Source organism: Psammomys obesus, unplaced genomic scaffold (genome assembly GCF_907164565.1).
Source record: "Psammomys obesus unplaced genomic scaffold, mPsaObe1.curated_primary_1811, whole genome shotgun sequence".
Classification (NCBI taxonomy): Eukaryota; Metazoa; Chordata; class Mammalia; order Rodentia; family Muridae; genus Psammomys; species Psammomys obesus.
The window spans coordinates 62,263,675-62,284,816 of NW_026585644.1; the positions used below are offsets into that span (position 1 = coordinate 62,263,675).

Here is a 21,142-nt window from a genome sequence, read left to right on the forward strand (position 1 = left end):
AGAGAATATGGCCTCCTCCTTCAGTGCCAGAGACAGAAGTGGAGTTTCAGTCTAAGGACACAGTCCTTAGCAATTCCACAAAGCCAACAATTCCCAGCCTGACACCCCCACCCCGGTGACAAAGGAGAGCTGCCATTCAGATCCCTGGCTTCTGTTCTCATGTGCCTTGGTATACACAATCTTCATTACAGGAGCTGAGTACCATCCTCCTTCCCATGAAAGAAAGCAAGTCAAGTTCAGGAGAGCAAGGAGGGTGTTCACAGACCTGGAAACCAACCCAGCCCAGGAACAGGTGCCTCAGCCATGGTGCCAGTATGTGTGGCACATATCTCTGGAGGACCTCTCTTCCTCCTCCTCATTTTCCAGGCCAGGGGAGCGGCTGGGGGACTGGGGCACAGGAGAGGCCCATGTTGTGGCCTTAACTGCAGTTTAGAGGGAAGGCACAGGCTCACTGTGAGGCCAGGTGATTTACCTGATGGCCCCACCTTCAGCCCTATACTTCATACCAGCAGAGCATGGATCACCTCTTGGCACTCATTGTCGACTGCCCTGACTCTTGAGGGGATTCCTGGAGCAGGGAGCTTGTCCTGACGCATTTTCTGCCACCCGTATCTCATGACCTAGCAGGTATGAGGAAAGACTGGCTGAATGGTCACTTGGGAAGACATGGGTGGCTTTCTCCTGAGAGTGGGTCTCCCATTCTGTGTCCTTCCTGGAAGCTGGATAAGCGAAAGGAAAATAGAGGAGAGGGAGCAGAAGGAAGAGGGAAGAATGACAAAAGAGAAAAACAAGAAAAAGGAGAAGGTTGGGATCGGAAGATGCAGGGTTAGGAAAGACAGGTTCCAGCACAGGTCCTCTGCCTTCTTACACACTAAACCCCCATGCTGTGATTTGGGGAGATTTGTCTTGACCTGCAAAGCTTCCTTGGCCCTCAACCCACCTCGTCCTTTTCCTCACCTGGGCTCTGCCATCCCACTCATTCTATAGCTCCTCATAAACACACTGTTTTCCAAAGAAGGTCCCTTGTCCCTTGTGCCTAGGCCCATCTCAATGTCTCAGTGGAACATGGCTTTTGTCGTGTTGCTGTTGTTTGGAGTCCAGCTTCCTGAAGTAGACACCAAGCTCAGCTCTGTCTTCCTTGTTGTCTGAGTCTTGACTGAGACTTAAATGAAGATGCGATGCAGTGAAGAGCTGCGTGAAGAGGGAGTTATGTTTGACCTCTCATGGGATGGTCCCACAAACCTGGGAGAGCTATGGCATGCCTTCTGTCAGAGGGAAAGCCTGAAATGTGAAGAGACAAGCATTCACCACAGCTAGATGTTGCAGGGCTGGTATGGGAAACCTCCCTGTTGGTCTCGGCCCACGCCCTCTTCATCACACATATCCTGCTGCCCCGGAAGGCACCACTGCAAGAACAGTGCTCCTTCCAGGCATTGCTTTTCTCCGTTTCCACACATCGTGTTAAACATTTCCCAATCAGAAAACATGGAAATATTTTTCACAAGAAGAAAGAAACACTGCAAATTGAGAGAGCTTTGCCAGATGAGCCATCTGGGTTTTGATTTAATAACCATCCAAAAAGGTGGACAGCATCCTCTGAGCAGAAGATGGACTGTGGAGGGAATGGCAGCTGGCTTCCCTCAAACGCTGATTCCCCTGGCAAGGTTGGGGCTGGGGTGGGGAGAGTAGAAACAACCAGAGATGCAGGGAAGTGTCACCCAGATGCCCCTGGACTCTGGTGCAGCTGCTCTCTCACTTCCCAAGTGCTGTTAGTGCCTAGGCCTGCAAATGAAGGGCCTAGAAAGATTGGGCTATCAAAGGGAATACTATCTCTAACTCAAAGTTAGCCCTTGAAAAACAGTGTGCTCTCTTTGAGTGTGAAGGGATCAGGGAGTGGCTTCTGTCTGTGTCATAGGACTTGTGCCCAACTTTTTATTTCACATTTGAAGATGTTTATAGAAGAAATTGTCTTTTGGGTGGGAATAAGCAGGAATAGCCCTGATGTCCCTAAGGCATTTACTTTTCAGCTAACTTTGACTTTCAGTGGCCTCTTTACTCACTTCCCGCATTTTCCCAGTGCCTCAGCGGAGGCACACAAGCCCTTGGGATTAGTTGCAATGGCAGGCCCTGGCATGCTGCGGGTATTTGACTCTTAGAGCCAAGTAGGGACCTGGACAAAGGCAGAAGAAAGGACTCTGTGACATGTCTCTCCTGCAGCACTGGCTTATCGGGCTCCCTCTGAGGAGCTGGCAGTAAGTAGCCAGTCACACACATCACCTTGCCATTAGCCAGAGGGAGAGGTCCTATCAAGACATGACAAAGCCAGGCTCCGAGGCTGCTCCCATACCCTGCCCTGCCCTGCCTACTGCAGCTGCTATGTCTGGCTGGAAACAGAGATCAGGTTCCAGACTTTATCTGTCTTCTCACTTGCTGGGAGAAGCTGTTTTGGTCAGTTATTCTTTGGGGCTTTTTGTTGCTTACATGTAAAACTGGGGCAACAGCTCTCACTCTGCTAACTTTGTCTTGCCAGCTTGTGCCAGGGTTCTGTGACTAAATGGCCTGCTCCTGTCTTATTCAATCGTTTGCTTAGCAAACATTCACCCAGTAAAGGGGCTTGAAAAGTAGGAATAACAGCAAAGCCAAATACATGTCATATTGGGTGGGTTTTGCAATAGAGGGGTTGTGGGGAGGGGGGCATCCCAGGACAGGAAGCAGGGGCATGATAGGAGCAGCAGAAATGCAGGTGGGACAGGGTGGAAGATGCTGGCATGTTAGCCACATCTGCTGTAGTTTGGGAGAAGGGGCTCTTGATCAGCAGTAGCAAGTGGGAAGGCTAGGAGATGGAAATAAAGTAAGGCTGTTAAATTTCTGAGCAGATGTCAGAGGAAGAAAGAGGAAGCTTATGGCAGAGGGGCTCAGAGAGGCCCCATGGGTCTGGAGAGATGGTCTTTAGGCACTTTGAAGACTGGCTTTTGCTCTAAAGGACCCAGGAATGTCTGCCATACTCTCTGATAGGCCATTCCCCTGCTGCAATGATACTATGGTGGCCCAAGGTGTGGCTGTGCCAATTCACCAGCACCTCCATGGTCCATGTGAGAAGACGAGATGGGCCATAGTGCTCATCTTCTAGAACTATCTTGAAAGCAAAGCTGACAAGAATTGATGGAGCCTGAGAAGGGGCAGTGGCCCCTCAGTGACACCTGGCAGATGAAGAAAAAGCACTGCAGTGAAGCTGGGCTCTCCTGAATCTTCCTCTCTGGTGCTGGCTTTTCCTCCACGTCTGTACTGCTGTCCTTGCCACTAGGGCAGAGCCCCAGGTGGGAGGCTCTTCCAGAGGACTGATCACATGCTTCCATCTGTGTCACACACAGAAGTCTGATAGCTCTTCCACACTCTGGTAAGATAGGCAAGAGTGATTAGACCTGATTCCCTGAAGACAGAACAGGGACAGGATTTGTCCAAGGTCACAAAGCCATTAAGGTATAAAGGACAATCTTCGGGTGTTCCTCCAGTTCTACCAAAGCAAATCTCACTCAGAAGACTGTGGCACGTCAGCTACCAGTGCTCTGTTAGCCCTGTGCCAGGCACCGCTCTCCTTCACTCAGTTGGAACTCTGTGAACCAGTGTCTTGCTTTTACTGGAATACTGGGAACCAGTGTGCACTATAAGGAAGGACCAAGGATGTGCGGTCTGGTCCCAGAGCCTGTGTTTCATATTGACGGCAAACAACAGGCTAGGGCCTTCCAGCTACACAGAGCCAGAGCAACAGCTGGATAGTGAGGGTGCTGTGTGGTGTGGGCGTCAAGGGAAGAGCTCCGGCCACTAGAAGAGTTTCAGCTGGGTCTTGTAGGATCAGTTAAGAGTGTGAAGATTGTAGGATTAACTGATTGTAGGATCAGTTAATCTGTGAAGATTGAGAGGCATAATCTTGAGACACCAAGAAAACCAGAGGAAGAAGCTTAGAAAGCATGGTCAAAGATGGAAAGGATGGGAGCCAGCTACTGAAGATGCCAAAGAGCAGGGTGATCTGAGGAGAGCAGTGCAGTGGGGTCCAAGGCAGATGCATGCTGTTGGGTTCTTCCCCAGAGACTGAGCAGGGGCCCCTGAACTCATTATATTGTCTGACCATGAGAATCTGAGCATGGACTACAAGTTGAGGGCAATCATCCATTTGGAGGGAGTTCTACAGAAAGTCTGGCTTGAGTCAGTGACATTCCGACAAACAGACCAGCTCTAGGACAAATGGCTGGAGCTACATCACTTGGACCCATCTGGAAAGACTCCTGAAAAGAGTATGCTTTACACAAGTGTCCAAACTCTTTTGGAGACAAGGGAAGAACTGTATTCTCTTTACTTGGGCTTCCTTCCCATCACCCTATTCTGAAACAGGTCACAGCCAGTGTCAAAAAGCTGAGTTCTTATGAATAGTGAAAACCAATTCCAAGCTCAAGGAATTTGGCAGCCATTTTGACAAAAGCTGAAGACAATGGCTGGAGTCATTCTAGAATGCTCTGCTGGGTGACTTGAGCTGACATTGTTTTCAGGATGGCAGAGGGGCAGCAAAGAGAGAGGCATAGTCGTGCCACAGACGTTTAGTGAGCACCTACTACATGATAACCCAGAAAAGGCTACAAAGAGAGCTATTATGTAACTGTAGGGTTAATAAACCAATGGAACAGTATGAAGAACTCAGAAATAGCACCACTTCCACATGGAGGAAGCACTGAAAGTCAGGGGGAGGAAAGCCAGTTTCAGATGAACTACATACAGAGAATCTCCCAAGCTCAGGGAGTGGGGCTTCCTAAACACAAAGCACTAAGTGTAATCAAAATGGAGAAACACAGCTTCGGTGAAGTCCAAAGTGTCCTTTAAAGACACTTGGGAGCTGACAAGTGGCTCAGCAGGTACTGGTACTTGTCAAACCTTGAGCTCTCATGTTCAGGGAGGCCTTCCTTGTTAGTTAAACCTCTCCGAACATGTACTCAGCCACACAGAGGGTGGCTCCTTGCTGACTCTAAACCCTGTTGAGTTGACCGTGGAGATCAACATGTAACTTCATAACAATTGTTACATATATATTTTCTCCCCTGAGATTTTTGTTATTGTTTGCTTGCTTTAGAGACAAGGTCTCTATCTCAGACTCACCTTCAACTTGCTAAGGAGCTCAACTCTTGATCTTCCTGCTCCAACCCCCAAGGGCTGGAATCTACAGGTATTTCCCACAGTCCAGCATTGTCAGTGCTGGGTATCAAGGTCAGGGCTTCATGCATATTAGGTGTCTTAGTTACTGTTCTATTGCTGTGAAGAGATGCCATGACCAAGGCAACTTATAAAAGAAACCATTTACTTGGGAGCTTGCTTACAGTTTCAGAAGGCTAGTTTAGACCCATCATGGCAGGGAACATGGCAGCAGGCAGATGGCTATGGCACTGGAGCAGTAGCAGAGAACTTACATCTTATTTGAAAGATGGGGTCAGGGAGAGAATGACTGTGTCTGATGTGGGCTTTTGAAACCTTAAGGCCTAATCTAGTAATATATTTCCTCTAATGAAGCCATACCTCCTAATCCTTCCCAAAACAGTTCCACCCACTGAGAACCAAGCATTCAAATATATGAGCCTATGGGGGCCATTCTCATTCAGAACACCACACTCGCAAGCACTCTACAACGAAGCTTTGTCCCCAGCTTTTATGTATGCTATGCATGGCTGCAAAAACTTTAATATTTACTTATTTATCTGTTTATTTCTTTTAGTTTTTAAAAATAATATCTTGCTATGTAGCTCAGGCTGGCCTCTGAACTGACTGTACTCCCTCTGTGTCAGTCTCTTGTGTGCTGAGATTGAGGCATATGCCTCAGACCTGGCTTCCTGCAAAGATTTTAAGGTCTGTGCAATCCTGAGCTCTCCCTGCCTCTCCATTTCTGGAGGTGTCTGACTTCACAGGTCTGCCGATGAACTCAAATTAACATAAAACCATCCAGGACACTTCCTAAGCCTTCCCAAACAATTCTACCAAGTAGGGAAAATATTCAAATATTTGAGCCTGTGGGGAACATTCTCACTCAAAGCATCACAGGTGGGTTTGGAATTCTGGTCTCTCTTAACTAGAATTCTGGTTTGGAAATTATTTTCCTTTAGATTTTCTTTTAGACTTTTTTCAAACTTTATTTTATATGTATGAATATTTTGCCTGCATGTGTGTGGAGGCCAGAAGAACTGAAGTTACAAATAGCTGTGAGTCGCTGTGTGGGTTGTGGGAACTGAACCTGGTTTCTCTGCAAGAGAAACAGGTGCTCTTCCCCACTGAGCCATCTCTCCAGCCTCATGACCCTTTAGATTCTTGACAGGTGTACCCCATGGCCTCTAACTTCCAGTGTTTCTGGGGGAAAGTCAAAAGTCATTGTAATTTGTGATTTCTCTATTTGACTTTTACTTCCTCCTCTCTTTCTACTTCCTGGTAGGATCTTCTTCCTTCTCGATGGCATTGGGACCTTCCACAGAAATGCACTTTGCTCTGTGTGGGTTGATCTTTGTGCCTGGGACATTGGTAGAAGTACGGCTTGGAGGAAGTTTTTGGATGATTTCTACAATGATGACTTCCTTCCCTGCCAGTTCTTTCTTTCTGGAGCTGTTATCTGGACCAGCAGGCAGATTTATCAATGTTCTCATACTTTATGTTCATTTTTATTCTTTCAGTTTGTTGCCATTTGGGAGACCTGCTCAATTTCTCTTCCAGCTCCATTCAATTGACTTTCCCTGGTAGAGCACCCATTTTTTTTTCCTTTATTGAAAATAGATTTTTCTCTCATACAGTACATCCTGGCCACAGTTTCCCCTCCCTCCATTCTTGCCTCCTAGGTGCAATGTCTTATTTTTTCTCCCTTGCAATGTTAATTTCAGGTCCCTTCCCCCTTACCCCCCACCCCTGACTAGCCCTGCTCAAGGGCTCTGCTGTGGGAATGATCTGTTTGAGCCTGATTTCTTTTCCTTTAAGTGGCTAGTCTTTGTGCTTCAGGTTTTCTGCAGATGTCTAAAGGTTCCTGGTTGCTTGCATATTTTTTTAAAGTAAGGGACTACAAACTTAATTTTAAGAGATTTGCGGAACACAGGTAGCTGTGTGAGACAGCTCTCCAGCCATAGTCTTTCCTACCTCTTAATTATCTCGCAATATTAAATAGCAAGAAAGAAAGAAAGAAAGAAAGAGAAAGAAAGAAAGAAAGAAAGAAAGAAAGAAAGAAAGAAAGAAAGAAAGAAAGAAAGAAAGGAACCATGGTGGACCCTGGAGGGAAGAAGTAACAATTATAATAATTACTCTTGAATTGAAAGAAAAAAATCATCTTTTCTTCCTCAACCCTCAAAAGAAAACATGAAACTGCTTTCTCCCCCAAATTCTCTATTGCAAAAAATAGCATGGGATTAGTACGTGGCTATGTGGCATGTGGAAACCACTTAAACTGTGAACGGGCTTGGAGCTGCTCTCCCTCCCACAGCCCTGAGTCACCAGCTGATTGCTCGCTCATCACTTCCTGTTGGTGAGCTGCACTGGGTCTCATCTCATCCTATCACAGCAGAGTAGCCACTCCCAGCACCAAGGCCAGGTCAATGCTGGCCTCTCTGTAGCCCCACAAGAGGAGGGGCAGCCGTTGGGCAATTAGTGCATGAGTAGCTTTCTCAGGATCTGTTTCTCCTCAACTCATCACACAGCAAAGGCTGTTGTTCGTTTTAATATATGCTGAATAAAAAAGAAACCAATAAGAATATTTTTAAAAATCATAGGAAAAAAAAAGCAGTTACATATCTTTTACATGTTTCTTTGTTTGCTTGCTTGCTTTGTTTTGTTTTTGAGACAAAGTCTCTGTATCTAGCCCTGGCTGTCCCGTAAGTCACTAGGTAGGCCTGGCTAGCCTCCAACTAGCAGAGATCTGTCTGCCTCTGCATTCCAAGAGCTGAGATTAAAGGCATGAACCACCACACCTAGCTTGCCCTTTGATCCCTGACCTCTGCACCCCAAAATTAACACACGTGTAAGTTGGATGGTGTGGTGCTGAGGGCAAGCAGAAGTTCAAGAACATTAACGTAAGCCTCAAGATTTGCCAGAAAAGGACCGTGGGTCGCTGCAGGCCCAGCGAAGCAACACCATACATGTTACTGTGGCCACACACCAATCTCAGTCAGCTGTTGGGCATTCAAGACTCCCGATGTTTCTTCAGTTGCACCTGCAAATGCTTCCTGCTTGGGGTATGACCACTGTGGGCTTGTGGGCAGGCAGCTGCATCATGGCATTGTGCTCAGACATCAACGGCCTTGTGCCTCTTTGTCGGTGGCCTTAGAGCAGTTCTTCTGTCCGGTTGTCAAGGGCTTCAGTCTAAACTTCAGGACGGTCCTGTGAATGCCTCAGTACCGCCCTGTTGGGGTTGTTCTCTGGTGTCATAACTCCTACCTTTTCTGTCTCTTGCCATTCCCCGTATAAGCAGTCACTGCTGATCTGTGGTGAGCCCTTACTCTGGGCTACACCCTTGCACTGTGCCACTGTTACCTGTGGGTTATTTCAATCTTCCCATTAGCAGATAGGAAAACTGAGTCACGGGGTGATTTAAGTTACTTGTCCACAGCCATGGAGTACAGGGCAGCTGACACTGGGCCGTGCTCTGATGCTGCTCAACCCTCCTGACTAAACTTCAGTGTTTTCAGACCTGGCCCAAGCTTGCTCTCCAGCCAGTCCTCTTCCTGGCTAGCCACACTGCCTATGCCCTTGCAGTGTCTGCTCCTGTGCAGCTGGCTCACTGTGCAGGCTCTATTAGTTGTCTTCTGTGTCCTTCCCATCACTATGGAGTCTTGGTAGGTCACCAATCCCAGAGTCTAGTTTTACAGTCTAGAGCCTGAGAGTCAGAGCCTGTCATCTCTTCTGAACATGCCAAGGGCCTGGTGGAACAGGCAAGGGGGGCAGTGGACAGGTACCTGTCCAAGGTATGTAGAACTGGGCTGATGGGCTGAGGGTAGCACAGTGGGTTTGAGACAGGCTTGGTCCTGAAGTGAAGAGTGAGATGCTAAGCCTGAGCCTCTCCAGAATGGCCAAGAAAACAGAATAGGCCAACCTGTGGACATGAGCCTGGAGGAAGCAAGCAGCCAGGCTAGGAGAGTAGCAGAGCATGGCTGGGAATTGGAGGGAGCCTATTTTAAAACAGGGATGATGATGCTGGAAAGATAGCTCAGCAGATAAGAGCACTGTCTACTCTTCCAGAGGACATAGCACCCACATGGTAGCTCAAAGTTTTCTGTAACTCTAGTTACATGGGATCTGACACCTTCACTCAGACATACATTAAGGCAAAACACCAATGCACATGAAATATAAATAAATAAATAAATAAATAAATAAATAAAAGAATCAAAACAAAGTAACAACGATAATAAAAACAAGGGATGACAGGAAAATTAAAGCTATCTTTAACTCTCCCCACAAGTTCCAGGTGTCCAGGCCCTTGTACAGGCAACAGTACAAAGGGCCTGTCACCCACTGATGATTTGGGACTGGACTTGAGGGTGGTAGGTAGTTGCCACCATCTTGCTCCTTGCTCTACACACCTACCTCTAGGATGGCTTCCTTGCTCCATGCTCCATCTTTCTAAGCATCCTGCTCCCCACAGACCTTCCCGGAGAGCCTTGCCATGTTGTATTCCCTCTCCCATGGAACCCAGAATTGCCTCCCAGCTATCTGTTTGTCCAGGTCAGAAGGAGGGTGAGCCCCTGTGAACATGCTGGAGCCCACTGACTATGGAGTCAGCTTTAAGACAGACCCAAGGCACAATGGCCTCGTCTATACACACAGGAGATGCCAGTCTTGGGACTCATCACTGTCTTAAAGAAAGTCATCATTGGTGTATGTGTGTATCTTCTGTCTAGGAGCCTGTGGTTTTAGATTAATCATATCCACAAACATTTAGAAAGTCAATTTAGAAGAAAATTTACATTTTATTCCTGCATGGTTTCACCCAAAGCTGTCCTACGGACAGTAAAAGGAAGTCTACAACGGGTTGCAAATCATAACAAAACATTTTGCCTCTGGGATGGAGCTGCTGCTGCAGGCAGAACCTGGGTCGGCTTGGAAGCAATGTTTTCGGGGGTCTAAAAGAGAGGTGTCACATTGTATCTTCCTCAGCAAATATCTCATGTCTGCCCCCTCTAGATTGTCTTCCACAGCCTCTGCTTGCAGAAACAGTGGCTTCGTAGACTAACACCTGTCTTCCCTATGCAGGTACCATGACCAGCAGGACGTCACTAGTAACTTTCTGGGTGCCATGTGGCTCATCTCCATCACGTTCCTTTCCATTGGCTATGGGGACATGGTGCCCCACACATACTGTGGGAAAGGTGTCTGTCTTCTCACTGGCATCATGGTGAGTACCGCCTCAAGGTGTTTCAACAGCAGAGAGGAGCCTTCCTGGGGAGGAGTAAGGTGCTAGTCTCTGGCACTCATGCCTATCCCCTGCATATCAAAAGGCAAGTGTGAAGTGTGCAATCCTAGTTTTCAAAGCCCACCCCCAAAATGAGTTGGAGTTGGGTGCTACTCTGACCCTCTGCTCACTGCCAGGGAACACCAGGCTTTTAATTCACCATGCTCCTTCCTGTGTCCCAGCACACAGTTCTGTGTCCTTCCTGTGTACCAGTTCTGATCAAGTTTAGCTGGAGCTCAGAATAGAACACTGAGCCAGCCTGAAGGGACCTGTGCCTTGAATGGGATTAGCTGCTGGCTCCAGTCCTGGTTTGCCCACGCAGCTCTGGACCAACTCTTGCCCTTTCCAGGCTTTGCCTTCCACACTTGTTCATTGGAGCTCTGGCTCTGAGTGCCAGATGCCAGAACGGGTATGCGATAAGGCCAAGGTCTCTAGGCACCCAACATCAAGGTCTACTTTTTCCCACCCTCAGCCAAATGCCTCAGGATCTAGAGGCCTCTCAGACACATGTGTTTCTGCCTTTCACTGGGTCCTGTGCAGCATGCAGGAGGAATGTGGTGCAGGAGTTAGACACCGGACTGGGATTTTCACTATGCCCTCACAGTGGCCTCTGGGAAGTCACTCAGCTACCACCTGTGGAACCTGTACTCCCCTGGGTAAAGTGAAGCTGGACACATGACTTCCCTCCTCACTGGCTTGTAGACCCCAAGAAATAACTGCTATGAAAGTTCTGGGTAACCAGTAAGAGGTGCATCAAGGCTGTTGAAGCAGCTGGGGCTGGGAAGTACTTTAGGAGTCGGACTGGCAGAGTCCCCCTTTGATGTTCTACATGGAGTCGTAGAATCAATACCAGACTTGTTTCATTCATTCACCCCTGCTGAAACCACATTCCCAGAAGAGGAAAGACCCTAAAGAAGGACACACAGCTCTGCCTAGGGGCATTGAGGCACAGATAGGAGGCCTGAGTGTGGAGACCTGGTTCTAGGTCCCCACGGGCTGGACCCTCAGGCCTCCCAGCACTATCCTGCTCTGCAGCCCATCCTGCTGCTGTGACACCTGTGACACCCTCCTTTCAGGGCTCCTCTGATTTCAGCCTCTTCCTCACTGTTCCCAGGAAGCAGGACAGCTCTTCCTGTGAGGCAGTGACCTGTGTCTGCTGAAGAAAAAGTTCCAGCTAACCTCCATCAAGGGAGGGCAGACTGTACCTCTCTACTCAGGCTGGTGGCCATCTGAGCTGATGTGGGTGGGCAGGAACCAGCCGGTCACTAGGAGCAGAGGAGACCCCAGGGCAGTGGGATGGCTGGGCACAGCCTCCTTTCCAACTCCCAAGCAGGGCAAGCCAATGTGAGCAGGCAGTCTTGAAACAGCAGGTAGTAGCAGAGGCATAGTGCCAGGCTGGGATAAATCATGGCAAGTGTAAGGCTTTAGAACAAACACCTCCCATCATTCAGTAGGAGGTCCGTCTGGCAAGACTCCAATTGTCACCAGGAAACCAGGCAGAAAGTCTTCCTACCAGAAAGGAGTGAAATGCCACCTGAAGGCTGCGGCATTCCTTTGAGACTTCTGGAGTGGGCTTCAGCCCCACCCCAGCTCTCAGGCAGAGCGCCCAGAGCCTTGCTGCCAAGAGGCAGACCAGCCTTCATTAATTTTAAATACCAGCCATTCTCCCTCTCAGCATGAAGCTGTGCCCCATCCAAGAGGCTGCCCAGGCCCGCTCTTTCCCTGGCTTGCTGGTATCCTGTCTCCTGGCTTCTGCTCTAAAGGACAGGAAGGACTGGCCCAAGACCCCCCCCCCCATACCCTCACACACATCCTTCCAGCACCCTCTGTGGCTGCCTGGGCCACAATATTCCTTGTGGTTTCCAGTGGGATGATGCAAGCAAAGGACCCCACACTGCCCTCAGGTGTTAAAATTCTAGCACAGGCTTTTCCTGGGAGTGCCATACATAAGGCCCAGCTCCAGGAATATAAGCCTTTTCTCACAAAGGCTCCAGCTTGGGATGGTCCCTTTGTCCACTGTGTCTTTACCCATATTAAATGCCACTCACTCTGGAAGCCTGGTAGCTTTTTTTTTTTTTTTTTCCCTATTCAACGTGATTCTCCAGCTGAGTCATTCCTTTCTAGGGGCTTACATTGCTAAGGCCACCCCTCCCCAACATGATGTATATCTCCTGATTATTATTCCAAGGGCCTTGACTAAAGGTAAGGCATCCTGTTTGGTTACCATGGACACCACCAAGGCCAAGGCAAGGGCTGCACAGGAAGGGAAAGTGAAGGATTTAGTGTGCCTGCTGCAAATGGCCTTAATCATTGTTTTCCTTTGGCAATCCAGCAACTGCATAATTATCCACCACTAGGCAGGGCATATAGCTATCTGGACAACTTGACACTGTTGGCATAGGCCTGGAGCACTTGAGAATTCACTCATTAACACAAATTTACCTTGGGTTCCAGCATCTTCCCATGAGGAAATTTTCAGGGTACTTTACAATGTAGTTAATATTCAGCACCCAGAAGGGAAACAAGGTTTTTTTGCTTCTGTGGGCATCCAGGGGAGCCTCAGTGTCCCCAGAGACTTTGCAGTGGTAAGTATGTCAGTGACTCCACATCCCAGATCTGGATGCAATCTGCCATCCTGATGTGGGTTGTGGGCAAACAGGCCTGGCACCTGTCTGGTGGGACAGTGAGCTTTCCCCAGCAGGATCCTGTGAGATGAAAAAGAGGTGACACAGACCAAGTGACATTGGGGCAGTATAGGGAGGGCTCATCTGTGTCCTATCCAGTGTGGCTCTCCTCAGCACCTGGGTTTTGAAGCTGCTGATGGTATTTTGGCTGCTCCATAGAATCTGTTGCAGCACCAAGTAGGCCATAAACGCTCCAGGCAGCTCTCCTCCATTTGTCATTTTCATTTATGTTTTATTTCCTTTTATGCCTCTTAAGTTAAGAACGCTGCATACTTTCCCCCTTGGGATACTTGTTTTTCCAACGTCTAAGATTTTCCGTCTGGATAGCTTTCTTGGAAACCAGAAGTAGGAGGCCTGGTGTGGAGCAGTTGGGGTCCAGATTTGTGTCCAAATCTGCTGATGAGTTAGACATGTTCACCCCTCCAGACACCCCTTCTCTGACCAGTCTGCGTCCTCTGCTTATCTGTGTATCTTGTACAGTCTGACCTTGTTAGAGGTGGGTCTCTTGTGTGGGAACAGGACTTGGGTAGAATGGACTGAAGATTTCCATTGATGAGAGTGGATTCAGGTCTTAACATCTGACGGCAAGAGGCCAAGTCGTAGATTTGCTCCTTGTTGTGATCCCACAGGGGTCACTACAGCAGTCGCCACCTTTCTTATCTCACCCTACCCTCTCCTTACATGCCCCTCTGTCCCCCTCTGTCCACAGGCCAACACTGAGATTCTGAACCAGCACCTCATGAACTTCCCACACTACCGTTAAGCAGGCCCCTGATAGTCCACTTGCCACACAAAGCTGCACAATGGCCAGCCAACTCTTGCAACCATGTCCAGGTGGTTAAAACAACTCTGGGGTCACTCATGGGAAGCAAGATCCAAGGGAACATAGAGTGGTGAACCTCGGACCCATAGGGATAACCAGGCTGGCCACTGGTGTGGGGTGGAGGGGACTCATGGCACTTCCTGGGTGTCCTCTAAAGACCTTTGGCTTAAGTTCTTCATTCTTCCTTCTCATGCTCACTAACTGCTTTTGTTGTTGTCATTGTTGTTTGTTTTGTGTCTTTCTATCCCTGGCCTTCTCCTTTTCTGTTTTCTGGTTGTTTTCTATCTCACTCTCCATCCCTCCGCTCTCACTTTTCTCTTCCTCACTTACCCTGGACCAGCAGCCTGGGGCTTAGTGCTCCTCACACCATCTCCTGAGGGTTGTTGATGTTTGCCTCTTAGCAGACATTAATAGCTCTGGCATCGTCATTTGTGATCTCCATAATTACATCTAAAAGAAAGCAAAGAGTGCTGGCTGGCAAGATGGTACATCTGCTAAAGGAATCCTGCCATGCCTGATAACCTGAGTTTAATCCCCAGGAACCGTAGGTAGAAGGAAAGAACTGGTTTGTTTGCTGTTGTTCTCTGACTTCCATGTGTGCACCTTGGTACTCACACATACACACACACACACAAATAATTAATCTAATATGGTCTTCATTAAAATTGTGTGTAGCTACTGAAGTTGGAATGATGTTAAGATGATAGCATCCTCCAGAGAAATGTCTATGAGCAAGTATTTACATTTTTAAGTTGAATGAAATTAGGCACTGAGATTTAGTCTACTTTGCTGCCTCCATACCCAACCCCCACACAAAAGTATCTTTCTCATGTAAGATGGGTAGTTCCTTAGTTAAAGTACTGTACTTTGTGTTACCAGTCCTCTGCAGTCAAGCAGGTAGGCTGTGGTCCAGGGCTGGAGCTGCAGGGCTCCTGTCTAGACCCCAGCAGCTGGAGCATGACAGTTGTTTTAATGATGTTCCCAAGACCCATGTAGCAAAAGGGGAACTCACTCTTCAGATGTCATACCTCAGCTTTCTAGGATGATTTAAGTGGAATTCTTTTTAAACCTAGGGGAACCTGGGGAGAGTCCTCTCCCTCTGATGTTTCATTTTTAATGCTAGGACACATCCTTCTTTTTGGATGTTCCACATAAAGAAGACGGATGATGCCTGCTTCGCTTGGGGTAGGGGCATGTATCCTCCCTCCAGGACAGTTTCTTTTAAGCTATTTTTGCTTTTGACAGCCTGGCCAAATTGATTACAGCTATAGACGAAGCTGTCCAATTGCCCATATCCTCTGAAAATTGGGCATAAAGTCTTCAGCAAGTGACAGATGCCAAGAAAACACAGCTATCTCCAAATGGACTGGGAAAATGAGGCCAGAAAAAAAAAAGTTCACAAACTGGGAGTTGTACTTGGATTGGGTGGCCATGGACAGAGCATCACTTACCTGTGTTGATGGGATCCTTGTGGCATCTCACACAGGGTGGCCTTCATCAGGGGAAGAAAGGGCAGCTGTTATAAAATACATTTGTCCCAAGTCAGCTCTAGATTGCAGCATTTCTGAGAAATAGTCTTCTCATTTCTCACACATAGTATAAAACCTATTAAGCCAAAGTGTTATTGGTGGATTCCTTTATCCCAGAATCTCAAACTGCTAAGCTAGGCTCTGTGTTTCACTTTATGGCATGGGTGAATCCCTGTTGACATCCCCAAGTCTTCCACTTCTCTCCATAGAGTCTGCTCAGTGTGGTGCTCATGTTTAGGGAGAGAACAGTGATCTGTAAGCAGAGTCCAGGGATGGCGTCCATGAGCCATTAGAGAAGGGAATCTATCTCCCTCTCTCAGGACTCACAGGCCACCAAGCAGCACAGAGTAGAGTGATTCTAAACCCAGGGACACACCACTTTCCTGTCCCTGCTCGTTGCTCAGATTGTCAAGTGCATAGCTAAAATATGAGGCAGGAAAGGCAGCCCTGCTACTGTGTGGTTCAGCTCAGGCCTGCGGTTTTGCTTTTTCTTGCTGTGTTTTCCTGCCAGGGTTGGGAAATGGGGCTACCTGAGCAGACTACGAACATTATTCTGGAAAGGCTGGGGGTGTTCTGGGTCACTTAAATCTTGGCTGTAGGCAGAAGTGTTCTTACCTTTAAAATCCCTGTATGTTGGTGAATGCATGATGCTCCTTCTGAAAGCTGATGCCTTGTGCTGAGTCACAGCCTGGAGCCTCAGGGAGGAAGATCCATACGTGAGACAGGTACCCTAGTCAGTGACCATCATAGTGCTCTCTCTGGAGGCCATATTCATCTTTGGGGAGAATGTATTGCCTCTTCATTTGGCTATTCTCAGGACTCTCAACCGCCAGGTGTGGCCTGCACACTGCAGTCCACACAAGGATTTCTTTCCCCTGGGCCTGCTGGTGTGAGCTTGGACACATGAGACAGACAGACAGGGCCTCCATGTGCTGGACTCTCTGTCACCTGCCACACTGCATAGGAGCCTGACTACCCAAGGGTTGAATCTCCCCACCCCCACCCCCACCTACCACACATACATACACATAAAGACTCATTCTAGCCATACAGCACTGAGAACTGGCCAGCTCTGTGAAGAATCAGTTCCCACAGGTCAGCCAGGGCCACAGGCAAAAAGCATTGCCAAGCTCTTCTTTAGTGGGGTATCAGGGAGCAAGCAGATTTCAACAAGCTTTATGCCACATCTTGACCAGTCAGAGACTCGGAGTTTATACCCTTCCCTTGAAATGCTCACACTGAGCCTGGGGCACACTGAGTGCTGTGCTTTGCCTCCTAACTGTGTGTTCTCTCTCCTGGGGCCTTCTGACGTCCTCCCGCAGGGTGCAGGCTGCACTGCCCTGGTGGTAGCTGTGGTTGCCCGAAAACTCGAACTCACAAAAGCAGAGAAGCATGTTCACAACTTCATGATGGACACTCAGCTCACCAAACGGGTAAGACACCTTGTGCTCCTGCCTTCATGTAGGTTCACAGCTGAAGTGGGAGCTGGTCAGAAAGAGACCCAGACACCCAGTGTGGCTTAGCAATTCTCTGAGAGCAAAGTTGGGAGAACCCCAGCTCAGGCACAGCCCCTACTTGATGTCTGAATCCCAACAAACCAGGTGAGCCCACCACTAAGTCACTGCATGCTTCAAGGAACCAAATAATTTTCCTGATAATTAGATCAATAGCACACAGTGAAGGAAGCCACCTCCCTGCCAAATCAGGGACCTCCCTGGTCAAATCAGTCATCCAGTGAGATGCTGTGTTTTTGTTTATGCTCAAATGTTTTCATGATTCTCATTAAGTGCAGTGGAGAATCTTAAAATTATACTAAAGATGTATCTAAATCCAATCCCTTTTAAAAGTCATTTAAAGAGGTTATTCCAGTAGAGCCCACATTCTGAAATATTGTTTTTCATCAAAATGTCTTCATCCAGTTTTCTCCCTTTGGGCTGTCTGGATAATGGCTCTCACTTGCACCCTTATAAATGCAGCTTAGGAAGAAGATAAATTGAAAATGCAGGAATAGGGCCATCAGCTGCTGCTCAGATATTCCCACTGAATTGTCAGAGAAAAGGAAGGCCATTTAAGCTAGGCACAGTGATCTGAGAATGCAAAAGGCTGAGGCAGGAGGACTCCGACAAGTTTGAAGCCAACCTGGGCTGCCTAGCAAACCCTGCTTTAATACAAAATTTAAAAAAAAAAAAAAAACAAGCAAAAAGTAATAAGGTTCTTTTAGAACAGAAAAGAATAAGGCTTCTAGGACAACAGGCCAAATGAACTATTTCTTTAAGGGTAGCTTTAAGGAGCTATTTCTTTAAGGAAAGTTTTAGCTTTCTAGCAAGACTCTTATAACAAATGGCAGCCTGAAGGAAGGTCAAGTGTATGACCTCCTGAAAGACTGCTCTTCTTACGAACCAGGACCCTGTGCCCTATACAGGCTTTGGTCCCCAGGGAGACTCTTCAAGAGGACACGAATCTACCAGCAAACCCACAGTATTAGTTGGGAATTTTGAATGCTAGAGAAACTCTGTTGTGATCAACATTTCAAAGCTATAAAAATGTGTTAGAAATAGAGACAGGCAGGAAGAGAGAAGAGTAAGAGACCCCAAAAGGAGCAGATGGGCCCTCGGGGAAGACAGCGAGTGTATGCGGTAGCCACAGCCTCTGAGCTTCTCAGCAGAATTACTCATGGTGTTTGATTGTTGAGTCTTTGATTGGGAGTTCTTTAAAGAGCTGCCATAGATAGGAACCTGTTCAAGCAAATCTTGCCATATCATTGGCATTCAGACCATAAGATCATCAAGGCCCCAAGCCACCACCAGACAAAAGAAAACACAGAGCTCCAACATGACAGCATACAACACTGTCACCCTTCAGCACTCACATCAAATGCTGTGTGGACCCTTATCCCCAGCACCTCCCCAAGCCATAGCCAGGCTCTGCACCGTGGGGAAGGCTAGGGTTATGAACTGTACCAATGCAAGTGTCATCCTGAGTCAACTCAGCTCACTGCTTTGAAACCCTAAAAGTGAGGGAGAAAGGTTTTGTCTCCAGCTCTTCCCAGACGTTGTTTGCCAAGAGCAGAGACATTAACAGTCTCTGTTTACTCTGGTGGCTTTTTAAAGGCAAGAGTATACTTTGTATTTTCATGCTATTCCTTTGTTCTTTCCATTTTTCACCCAGTAAATCAGACACCAGAGGAAAATAAAACCAAGGAAAGCCAGCTCTTTCGTGTGCCAGGAAAATAAGCACATTTTTTTTTTCTGCACTATAATTGTGGAAGGAGATGAGGTTGTGGTTGCTAATTTCAATCTTTCAAAAATAATTCACTAAAATCCTGTCCGAGTTCACTTACTTTTGGAGGAATAGGGCTGGAAATCAAATCCGCAGATATTTGTTGCCCCTCTGAGTGCAGGGTTCTGTCTTAATTCAATGACATCTCACTGTTCTCAGAACACTTACATCTGCTGAAATGGCCCTTTAATATCTTATATCTTTTCCCAGAGCAATAAACACAAGAGAACAACTCTCACAGAGGGAGGTTGAAAGCTGGTGTGAAGGACACTTTAGAAAGGCCCTCCTATGCAGCCTTGACTGACCTAACACTGGCCCTGACCTCTGGCCACTAGGAAGCCTAGAGGGTCCTCACCTGTCCTTCACCCTTTCCAAACAGCCTGTGTGTCCAGCTGGAGTGACTCATGGGTCAAAGAGAGGTAAAGCTCAGGTCTCTTCCCGAGACTCCAGTGAAGTCTCAGAGAAAGGTCCAGTGTGGAAGGAGCTGCCAAAGCCCATTGCCATTTGGTAATGGATGATTAGTAGGCTTCCCGATCAAAGCAGATATATGCTATGTTAATCCCTCAAACATCTAAGCAGAAAGAAAACATGAACGTAGCCTGTGAGTCATTCTCATGTTAGTTTATCTAGCCTGTCAGGCTTCACCCAGAATTCCCAGGCAGCACTAGGGTGTTGGCACTAGGGAATGAAGGCAGCCTGGTGGCATGGAGGACGGACTTACTTCTGACTTTCCCAAACCCAGCAGATGTCTCTTTTCACCTGAATAGCTTGCCAACCTCAATGGCAACGTCGCTTCTGTATTTAGTGAGATCACTTCCCACACTGACTTTACAGTTGCTGCTGCTGTTAATCTATAATTATAACTTACTGCCAGCTCCTGGGCTACTTGATAATGTCTAAGGAAGTGACACGTAGCAACACTGCATGGACAAGAGATGACCCATGTACCTCACCAACTCCCCCACCTGTGGCTGGCTCTCCAATCAATTTAATAAGCATGTGCTGCTGGCTTGGGGTGGCCTCCCTCTCCTTGCAGAACAGTTCCTTGCTACACCCCATAATCTCATCGAACTACATTTCCTATGAAATCAGTGAGTAGAGCCAAACCCAGCAGCCCTGAACTGCTTCCTCTCTGACTTCCCAGGCTGCTTACAAATGTCGATGTCGCTCTAGCACCTGCCAGTTTTGACTGGTCTGTACCTTGCAGCCCATAGGCCCCTCACTTAGCTGTTCAAACATGATGACCGCTCCCAGGCTCCTCTTACCCCATCTACAAAGCACCCTCTTCCTAGTTTCCCTGCCCCAAGGTCTGTGTGTCCTACACCCACTTGGGGCCTCCCAGTCATCCTGCACTTTGCTTCCCCTTGGGTCCCCTTAGGCCAAATTTCACCCTGAACATTTCACTACCACATTCAAAAACCTCAAGCAATCCCCAGGACCTACTGAACAGTCCTGAATAAAGCTTGAACTCTGAGAAAATGTCAAAGGCTGGGGGGGGGGGGGGGGGGAATGTTTCCAGCAGGCTTATTCAAGGACTTATTCAGGCTTATTCAGGGTGTTTTCCAGGAGAGCATAATGCAGTGGCTGTTCTGCAGACATGGAAGGCTAAGGAACTCTAGGCAGATGGCCCGCAGCTCCATGGTTCATGAGTAGGTCTCCAGAAGAGCTCTTTCTCTGTAGAGTTCATGAATCAATCATGCCATTACTAGGAATGTTAGTTTTCCCAGAAGAGGATTACATATGACATTCCTAAAAAGGCTGTGATCAAGAAAGATAGTGTTTCTTTCCTGACAGTAGCAGAAATGCAGGGTGCCAGAACAGGAAAGATTCTGAGGATAAGCAGGTCAGAACCAGATGTGAACTCTCAGGTCCAGACAGGGGTAAAGGGCCAGATACCCAACATGCTAGTGCCTGTCCAAGATCCTGTTTGTCCACAGGAAACAGTATCACTCCAGCCACTATCTCATGTGGTCAGTTCCTTGAGCTTTGCATGGCAGTTAAGGTTCTGGCCTGCTGAGGGAGGAGCAGGTTTGAGTCCACATTAGCCAAAAGAGTGTCACATTAATAGCACTGTGAGTGACCTGCCATTCATCAACAAGTTGCTAGGCTAGAGCTCAACTCCAATACTGAACCGCAGAATCCATCTCTCTGCTTCTCTCCCCATTCTAAACTCCTGCCAAAAATGAGGGTGGAGCTCCTTCTAGGTGAGGCAGGGAATATGGACTATGAGGAAGAAAGGAAGACAAGAAGGGAGGGAAAAGAGGAGAAGAGAGAGGGAAGAGAGGAGAGGAGAAAGAGAAGAGAGGAGAGGAGAAAAAGAGGAGAGGAGAAAAAGAGGAGAGGAGAGGAGGGGAGAGGAGAGGAGGGGAGG

General features: G+C 47.8%; 1 protein-coding gene and 1 long non-coding RNA gene across 4 annotated transcripts in view; one reads left to right on the forward strand and one right to left on the reverse strand.

Moving 5' to 3' along the window:
* Kcnn3 (potassium calcium-activated channel subfamily N member 3) overlaps nt 1-21,142 on the forward strand; it is a 150,078-nt gene that overhangs the window by 106,887 nt on the left and 22,049 nt on the right. For all 3 annotated transcript variants that reach the window (XM_055620954.1, XM_055620971.1, XM_055620962.1), the window contains exons 4-5: nt 10,258-10,399; nt 16,815-16,925. In XM_055620954.1, coding sequence (XP_055476929.1) covers nt 10,258-10,399; nt 16,815-16,925 — 253 coding nt within the window. The remainder of the gene's footprint in view (nt 1-10,257; nt 10,400-16,814; nt 16,926-21,142) is intronic.
* The window catches only part of LOC129686847 (uncharacterized), a 19,138-nt gene continuing 14,162 nt past the window's right edge, over nt 16,167-21,142 (reverse strand). The window contains exon 3 of the long non-coding RNA XR_008721706.1: nt 16,167-16,187. This is a non-coding gene — a long non-coding RNA (uncharacterized LOC129686847). The remainder of the gene's footprint in view (nt 16,188-21,142) is intronic.